Source organism: Salvelinus alpinus, chromosome 35 (assembly GCF_045679555.1).
Source record: "Salvelinus alpinus chromosome 35, SLU_Salpinus.1, whole genome shotgun sequence".
In the NCBI taxonomy this organism is placed as follows: Eukaryota; Metazoa; Chordata; class Actinopteri; order Salmoniformes; family Salmonidae; genus Salvelinus; species Salvelinus alpinus.
This window is the reverse complement of record NC_092120.1, coordinates 22,359,412-22,368,804: the sequence shown is the minus strand read 5'-3', so window position 1 is coordinate 22,368,804 and position 9,393 is coordinate 22,359,412. Positions and strand designations below refer to the sequence as shown.

Below are 9,393 nucleotides of genomic sequence, written 5' to 3'. Positions count from 1 at the left end.
AAATAAAGTGCCACCATTTTTGACAGTTTTATGATTTTGGCAGTGGCGCAAGCAAATAATGGGTGGGAACCATAATATCCTGACTATAGTACGTAGGCCAGCAGAAGGTTTGCTATCTTCTATGTACAGTGCTGGCCTAGTGTAGCTCATTCGAGAAGCCTGACTTCAGTGGTGCATAGGTAGTAATAGGGAACACACATATTGATGCTGTATGTACTTACTGTCTATGCTTGTGAGTATGTTTGGGGGGTTTTGTTTGTTAGTGGTCAGTTAGGGTTTAGGATCAAGGCAGTATCTTGTCAGGACCATGTCTATTTGCTGACGCCCTGGCCGGCTGAGTGGTCTTATAGGTGTTGTAGTAGGAGCTACTCCCTGTCACAGACCAGACTATCGTTTACTCCCTTCACATCCTTCTGCCACATCAAGCGTGAACTTCAGACCAACCCCCCTGCTTCTTCATTTTCCCTCATTCTCTCTCAAGCAGTTAATTCCATTTTCTATTTTGTTTCTGTATATCCTTTATTTAATGTAAAAAAACAGACCAGACTAATAAGTACCAATTTATGTCAAATCTCAGGCAGCCCCTTGTCCCTCTGAAGCCAGCCTGACCTCATCGGGTCACCCCCTGGCCCTGTGCTCTGCGTGCAATTAAAGCCCCCTGCCCCATCGGAGCAGATTACATCAGTGACTGCTGTTGGACGCACCTACTGCCTAATGGGCCCTGCTAGCACTGCCTCTGTTCTATCTGCCTTTCTGTTCCATAGCCCCTATTCAGCTCCTCGCAGGGTGCTGGCAGATGTCTGAATGTCGTGGCAGGTCTGGCCCACTGTGGTGCTGAGGTTAGAGATTCCAGAGGTCTTGGCTCATGAGTTGGGTTGGGCCAGGCCATGCCTTTGGGCTGGGCTAAGCCAGGCCGTGTGGAATATAAAGAGCCTCAGGCGATGGAGCTAGTGCACAACAAAAGCAGCAGAGGTCCCATAGGTGAAGACTGACCACCTCCAGAGAACGCAGACAAAGGCAAACCCGAGCAGCCGCCAACATGAGTCGCAGCCCTGAGAGGATTTCGTCCTACCGACGCCACTTTGAGGACAGCAGCAGCTCATCCTCCTACCAGGTTAGGGTGTCCAGCCCATCCCCGACCCGGAGGGTTAACCGCCACCAGTCAGCCAGCTACTCACGCAGTGCCGGAGCCAGCGGTATGCAGGCCCAGACCATGGGCAGAAGGACCGTCTCCACCTCACGCAACGCCCGTATGGTTGGGTAAGATGCTCACTCCACCCTGTACACCTAGTACACTAATAGCCTTTTCACATAACTAAGCCAAACTTAACTGTATTGAGCTGGCCTGGTTCCGCATCCACCGTAGTTGCTAGGGCTATATCAAAGATCTTTATAACGAACCCAAGATAGACCAGAGCCTGCTGTTTCCAATGGGAGCAAATTAATCATCGTGGGCAGAACAAGCAAGGAGGTGGGCAGAGTCAAGCATGAGCTAGCGAGATCCTACTGGCGCATTTTAGCATTTATTTGCGCACTTCAGGGAACGCCTACTCTCTGAAGTGCCTATGTGCAATACTGTAATTCAATTGGCCCATGCACTCCTTCAATACAATGCTATTTTTAGAAACTTGGCCAAAGGATAAAGTCTACAAAACGTGGTCCACTCTGTTTGTTACAGGTTCTAGTTTTGGAAACAGAAAACTGTATTAAGATCAAATGTTTCATTGAGGGAAAAATTTGTAGAATGTCAAAAAAGTGGTTAGAGCGTCGGGCCAGTAACCGAAAGGTTGCTGGATCGAATCCCCGAACTGACAAGGTAAAAATCTGTCATCCTACCCCTGAGCAAGGCAGTTAACCCACTGTTCCCCGGGCGCCAAAGACGTGGCTGTTGATTAAGGCAGCCCCCAGCACCTCTCTGATTCAGAGGGGTTGGGTTAAATGCGGAAGACACATTTCAGTTGAAGGCATTCAGGTGTACAACTGACTAGGTATCCCCCTTACCCTTTCATCACCATATTTGGTAGTGAGTGGAAACACCGACCGGATGCTACACATTTATATATCCAGTGAAATATCTGGTTCATTGTCCAATCTGTGGTTTTACTCAAATGTTCAAGCCCAGTAAGGTTCGGTTTGGCATAGTAGTGGGTAATAGAGGTTATATAGATACAGTTGATAAAATATAGGTAACATCTTAAAGAGAGTGCGAGATTACACACTGTTGATACACCACAAGTATTCTATTTGTGAATTTACAGAAAGCGACTTGTGTTACATTACCACCAAAATACAGGCAGTTATTACAGTACAAGATAGATGATAAGTTGCTGACAATAGTGTATGTACCTCCCCTCCCCTTACTGCTCTTCTGAGGCTATAGGCCAATTTGTCTCCTTACTGGCAGATGACTCAAAGACTTGCCACAATTCTTCCTGACAGACATAACAAATCAAATTCTCCTTCACTCTGTGAAATACATGTTCCTGTCTAATTGCACTAGAGACAAGCCTGGCTTTCAGAGTTGATAGGCTACCTTTATTGTAATCAAGCATTAAAAACACCATCAAGCAAATGAACTCTTAGATAGTGGAACCACAGACAATTTATAATCCACCACAGTTGTAATTGTTTCTTATTGTGCAGCACTAGCCCATTTCTAAATGTATTTTTGATGCAATTCGAAGGCATCAATTGATTAAAATGAAAACAGTAAGGCCTATGTCCATTTTCCACATAACGATTAGCCTACAAGACTAGCATCTAAAAAATGTACAACTCTTTATATTATTGTGAATTTTAGGTTTTAGGTGTCACTAAGTAGGTAGGCCTAAACATTGTAAGAGACTAAATTCAATACATTTCAAAAACAGCAAAATAGCTCATATCCATGAGAACAACATAAATTTTTATTTTTTTTAAAACTTGTAACAGTTGTAGTCCATAGGTGTGGGATTTATGGGTGCTGTAGCACCCCCTGAAAAATCGGAATAAAAAAAATCTATAAATTACGCTTTGTAAAAAAATAAAAAATAAAATGTATAATTAAGAACAGTATTTTGCAGGATTCAATAGTTGGAAGTGTAAGAGTTGTTGCCCTGTCCCTTTCTCTGCGATTGTCATTCTAATGGGATCAATAAAGAACAAAAACCTATCATCAAACATTTACATCAAAAGATGCAAAGTTATGGGAAATACACAAACAAATAACAAATAACATGGACAACAACCACTTTTTGTGAAGTATTCATTTACAATCCTTACAAACCACTTAATGTCAATGAACATTACTGTATTGGCTGGTCATCTAGGTTAGGTACCTGTAGACTTTCCATCAACGTGAAGGAAAACAATGCACAATACGGTAATTGAGTACATTGAGACATCAAGTGGTTTGTGAGGATGTGGCTCAGTAGGTACAGCATGGGCTTGCAACCCTAGGGTTGTGGGTTTGATTTCCACGGGGGACCAGTACAAAAGAGAATGAATAGGTATGCACTCACTACTGTAAATTGCTCTGGGTAAGCGCGACTAGTAAAAGGAATGAATAGACCATTTCTGTTTTCACATAGAAATAAGTTGTATTTGAAAAGTATTGAAAGAAACTGGAAACCATACTTTATATCAAGCAAGTATTAGGCTATCAGATTCATTGTTGTGTACAGATAATTTTCAGACTCAAGTTACAAATGCTGTTAAACACTCAAATAGAAATACATTTCGTTTTTTTTTTTATCACAAAAAGTAGTGCACTGGGCCTTTACTAGTCCTGTATTAGCAGACGGATATAGACGTCTTCAGCCCAGCCCCCCAAAAATGTGCCACTGACATCAGAGTAGGAACAAATATGGCACCTGGAAATTAATAAAAGATTGTGACAGGCCATCGATGGCTGTGATATGACACGCAAGTGGCAATAACCTTTAAAACATTTCATGTTGACGTTATGTCTTGATGTTCACAGAATAACAAAGTGATGTCAGTTATCTCCAGGTCAAGCGGTGAGTGTTGAACTGTCTGTCATTTTAGCGGGAATGTGGGAACCATGGCATGTGTGGGATATGGCAACGGGGCCCCGGTGGACCTGGACGCATCTGCCGCGGAGAACAAAGTATTCCTCAGCACGCGCAGTGGTGAGCGGCAGGAGATGGTCATACTGAACGACAGACTTGCTGTTTACATTGAGAAGGTAAGCACTCACCACGCTTGCTCACACACAAGGCGCACAGACTAATTGACGCAACATATGGGGATGAAGTTGTTGTTTTGTGCCTTTCATATTAGAGATAGCCAACTTTCGAGTAAGCTATAGTCTATACATAGCTGTTCTTCACATGCATGTGCTATTGTGTGTGGGTTCTGGCCGGATACATTGCCTCAGTGCCATAGCCAATATTCTTTAACATCTGTGCGATATTCTGCCGCCCTTAAGTAGGGGAACAATGTTTATTTGATGGAATTTGTCTGATTAGACAACGCTTGCTTGAGTGTGCCATACAGGCATGCAGTGGAGAAACGCGCCTTCTGGCTGTGGGGACGGAGTCGCTCGTTATTCCCACGTATTTGGGCAGCGAGCATATTCAAGTGAGGGGCCCTGGTGAACTTGATGATAATTCATACCCTGCCATTGTCATTCTCTTAAAAGGTTCGATCCCTGGAGCAGCAGAACAAGCTGTTGGAGATGGAGATTGACGGCATCCAGAACCGGTTCGTGAAGCCGTCGGGCCTCCGCAAACTCTATGAGGATCAGCTGAGAGATCTGAAGAGGATTGCAGATCAGATGAGAATGCAGCGGGTGAGACAGAATGGCTTAATCCACACGTCATCACTGTCCCCGTTTTTCTTGTTTACCTCGGAGAAAACAGAAAACACACTCACACACACGCACACACACACAGAGAGGAGGAGAGGGATAAAGAATGAAAGAGAGAGCGAGAATTGGAATGTGTCCAATATGGTGACTCGGCTTGTTACCTTTATACCCCAATAAAGGTTAATCTGTGTTTTGGTTTACAGGACCAAGCCTTAGCTGGCAAAGAGGCCATGGCAGGTCAACTGGAGATAACCAAAGTCAAATACGAGGAGGCGGTTGAGCTGAGGAGGCAGGCCGAGATGGAGATAGAAGCATTCCGTCCGGTGAGAGGCTGTTTAATCACTGTATAGTCTTAGCCAAAATTGCCTAATAAACATCAAAGTGCCATTGACGCCATTTTGTGCCGCTATGTGCTTTTCAGGATGTGGACAGAGCCACCTCTCAGCGCATCGCACTGGAGAAACAGCTGGAGCAGTTGGAGGTGGAGATTGAATTCCTTCAGAGGGTGCACAAAGCGGTAGGTCGCGTTATAGCGCGCACTGATTGATTTGGACCGACCTGTACCAACTCTCGCTAACGGACGAAATGATAAACAGTAAATCAAGGATAGTTGAAATCACAATGTTACATTTTCTGGGGGGGTTAAATTCACTCTTAGGAGTTGTCTTAACCCTCAAGAGAGTGATATGCTTCCTGTGTTGATAACTGGAGTTCATTGGGGTGGAGTACTTTTAACTCCGTTGAGAGTAACCAGGGAAAGGGAGTTAAATCTATGGAGTTTTCCACAGATGTGGGAGGGGCCTCATTGTCATATTTCCCAGCATGCTCTGTTGGAGGCAGATTTTAAAAATATTTTTTCTTTCTCAGGAAATTGAAGAGCTACTGAAAATGATATATGCTGCCCACTCCTCAGCCCAGAGCGCTTATGACCTCCCCGACATCTCAGGCGCTCTCAAACAAATCCAAGCTCAGTATGACGAAATTGCGGCAAAGAATTTACAGGTAGGTCTATTTATAATTAACTGGAGTGTATTCATACAGCAGTCATTAATTTCAAGGTGTGAATGTGTTTCATGACCCCAGAATATGTGTTTCATGGCCCCTATATGTTATAGGAAATGGATTCCTGGTATAAAAGTAAATTTGAAGACCTGAACAGCAAGACAACAAAACATGTGGATATAGTTCGAAGTGTCAGGGAAGAAGTTGCTGGCGCCAAGAAGGATGTAAGTTAGGCTATTTGATAAAGATATTCCTACATGGTTGTAAAATGTGACACATGAACTATTATTATCGAGGCTATAACTAAATAAGAGTTGTCGCCTATGGCAATGGATATTTTCCTCAATCAAAATATGAATGAAAAATACATTTGTATTGTATTTTTCCTAACCTTTGAAGATCCTAAACAAAGAGCGTGGCCTGGAAGCTCTGATGACCAAGAATGAGGCTCTGGAGGCACAAATTCGTGAAGCACAGGAAAAGTACAAGAAAGAGCTGGAGGACCTTCAGGTGAGCACGTTAGATCAGAAGGTGGAATGGTCCAGTTATTCATGAACCTTACCTCAGTCCGGTTTACTACAGAACTCAACCATTAAATATATCTGAATTGATTGTACACAGTTCAAATCGAAGTAGGGTACATATGAACGGTTGGTGTTGAACCTTTCATCTGTAGCCTACTAAGGTGCAAACTCAAGCTGGCTCTTTTGACGTCACAGGCAAGAATTGAGGCCCTGAAGGAGGAGCTGAAATCCACCAAGTCGAAGATCGCTCTGCACCTGCGTGAATACCAGGACCTTCTGAACATGAAGATGGCTCTGGAGATTGAGATCACAACTTACAGGTGAGGTACCACTCGGGTGATGCCAGGTTTAGTGCAATGGATTTAGATAGGATCATACAGAGCATGTAAATAACCTTTAGAAGATCGCATTTGTGGTAATGTCATATATTCTTGATTCTTATCCATTGATATGGCTTTTCTCTGTTTCCATAGGAAGCTGATTGAGGGCGAGGACTTGCGACTCACAACCATGGTTGGGACCATGTCCATAATGAGTAGCAGCTCAAGCTCCATGAGCGCTGGGATGAGTGTGGGCATGGCTGGAGGCATTGGACCTGGAGGCAGTGGTGGAGGAATGGGTGGAGGAATGGGTGGAGCTGGAAGCTTAGGTGGAGGCATGGGTGCTGGAGGGATGGGAGCTGGAGGCATGGGTGCAGGAGGCAGGGGTGGAGCTGGAAGCCTTGGTGGAGGAATGGGTGCTGGAGGGATGGGAGCTGGAGGATTGGGTGCAGGAGGCAGGGGTGGAGCTGGAAGCATTGGTGGTGGAGGAATGGGAGCTGGAGGAATTGGAGCCAAAGGCGTGGGTGCTGGAGGCGTGGGTGCTGGAGGCCTAGGAGCTGGAAGCACAGGTGCTGGAGGAATGGGTGGAGGCATGGATGGTGGAGGAATTGGTGCTGTAGCCAGTGGTGCTAAAGGCATGGGTGCTGGAGCTATGGGTGCTGGAGGCAATGGTGAAGGCATGGGCGAAGGCATGGGAAAAGGTGCAGGTGATTATGGGTACGGCGCCTCCATGGAGTACTCCCACGAGGAGCAGGCAGTGGAGATGACAGAGAGGAGGACGGTGCTCATCAGGTAAAAGTAACCTGGACTTAAACAATAATGAGAGTATTGTAGGTTTATCATTGACCATTGTTAGGATAGAACATTGTTAGGTCAGAATGTTTAACACAGTGAACATTCTTCACATCGTGTCTTTGGTAAAGAAACTTATTCAACCAGGTAATTTTTTTATTTCCCTTAGAACAGTTAAATCAGAGGATGAGACACTGGAAAGCGACACAACGGAGCAAACCTACATAATCTCTGGCGCTGCCGACGACTCGGACGAGGAATAGGCGTAAATGACCATGTGACCTCCTCTCACCCCTTAACCCCTCACGCCCCTGGAGCTTTGCACTGACGGCTCATGTCTGGTCACTGACCTTTGACCAAGACATGAGACCATGAATGACCCTGCAACCTAGTCAAGCAGTACCCTTCAGCTCTTGTGATGTGCCTTTGAACCACATATTCAGAAACTCTGTGTGCCTTACACAGCTACTCAACAAGCAGCAAATAAAGCTCCCAGCATTCAATTCCTGGTGTTTCATTCATTACATTGTCTAGTTTGGTTTAGTTATTAGGCTACATAATGTTTTTGTGCACAATGAATCATAGAAAATGTTATCCTAAAATGCATTTCCATATCAGCTTTTGTGACATCCCCCTAAGGCATAATGAAAACCACAATCGATATGGTACCATGGAGAGGTTAAATTACACACATTCCATGTTCCACAAATTCTCACTCGCTCTCCCACTCACATTGAATATATGAGGTGGTCCTTGCTCTGCACACTAGGCCTATAGGTTGTACGGGCGTGTGGAGAGGCAGGGTGCGATAGAGCAAAAAGAGAGTGAAGGAGAGGTAAAGTGAAGGATGAGTGAAGAGAGTCACCTGAGGGGTCCTTCACCCTGACATCCTCTCGAGGGGCCATCATACAGCTTCGGTCTTGCAGCGAAGCGATGGCACACAGGCGTTCCATGTCCCCATTCCATCCATATCCACACCTTTTCTATTTACCACTGATCGGGAGCGATTGGGTCTCGTCCGCACATGCCAAACACAGTCCGCGTCCCATGACGGAGAGGACCAACAGCACAGAGGACGTGAGGCGGATCGGAGCATCTAAAGGTCATGCAACACCAATTCACTCAAATAAAACACAACTAAGATTAGAATACCGGTAGTACTATGTCAGAATAGCATCATGATTCTAGTCATATATGCGAATGCACCTGCGGTCTTATGTGTTATTGAATTGTCGCATCAGTGCATCTGGAAGACCTCACTCACCTACTATTGGTTGTGCTCAAGATAAACGGAGAGACCCATTGCTGGTTTTTGATACAAGCTCACATTGACAGGGAGTGGATTTGACATTGCCATTCCTTGAAGCCTATATCATATCAATGTGGGAGTGAAGGAAAATTAACTGTTGCTGCTGTTTGTGGAGAATGAAGAGTATTTTGCCATGAATTTAGGTCCAATACAAAATATAAATATCAGTCAAATGTTAAGAGGAAGATTTTTTGAGAAAGTGAAAAGGTATGGAGCAGATTTCCGGGCCTATGGGTATAGAAGAACATCTCTTTTAATATATAGTATTTACCTCTCAATGCACCTCTCTGATTCTGTTTCTCTAAAGAAAAATATACATTAGATAAATATACCAATTATCTGAAGAACAAGGCCTGTGGTAGCTGAGGTCAATTGATACTCAGCTTTGTTCTCTCAATGTGATGTATTTTATGACACCATTTGTGAATGTAGTGACTTGTAAATCAGGAACGAAAAGATGTAGAAATTTTGGATCACTTAGGGGAGGGTCTAATTGTATTTATATTTTTAGAAATACAATTTCACAGTCGGGGGTATGTTACTTAATATGTAGTCAAGCACAAAGAAAAACCTGCGGGCCTACATTAAAACGCAAATGCATTTGTAAAATACGAACGGAGGCTTTGTGTAGGCTAT

The 9,393-nt window shown here is 44.3% G+C and overlaps 1 protein-coding gene across 2 annotated transcripts; it reads left to right on the top strand.

Moving 5' to 3' along the window:
• Nucleotides 1-960: 960 nt before the first annotated feature.
• LOC139564440 (desmin-like) lies at nucleotides 961-7,951 on the top strand. Of its 2 annotated transcripts, none has more exons than XM_071383959.1 (11): nucleotides 961-1,260; nucleotides 4,027-4,186; nucleotides 4,643-4,792; nucleotides 5,014-5,133; nucleotides 5,232-5,327; nucleotides 5,678-5,812; nucleotides 5,926-6,036; nucleotides 6,212-6,322; nucleotides 6,532-6,656; nucleotides 6,810-7,448; nucleotides 7,618-7,951. In XM_071383959.1, exons 1-11 carry the CDS (start codon nucleotides 1,040-1,042, stop codon nucleotides 7,709-7,711), a joined length of 1,962 nt encoding a protein of 653 aa, XP_071240060.1. In that variant the 5' UTR covers nucleotides 961-1,039; the 3' UTR covers nucleotides 7,712-7,951. The 2 variants fall into 2 exon arrangements, with proteins under 2 accessions (XP_071240060.1, XP_071240061.1); XM_071383960.1 differs by having other exon boundaries at nucleotides 7,623-7,710.
• Nucleotides 7,952-9,393: the final 1,442 nt, after the last annotated feature.

Coding starts and splice junctions, on each gene's coding strand:
- LOC139564440 (XM_071383959.1), top strand. CDS start 1,040: ATGAGTCGCAGCCCTGAGAGGATTTCGTCCTACCGACGCCACTTTGAG. Junction 6,037..6,211: donor TTGCTGGCGCCAAGAAGGAT/GTAAGTTAGGCT, acceptor TAACCTTTGAAG/ATCCTAAACAAAGAGCGTGG. Junction 6,323..6,531: donor AAGAGCTGGAGGACCTTCAG/GTGAGCACGTTA, acceptor TTGACGTCACAG/GCAAGAATTGAGGCCCTGAA.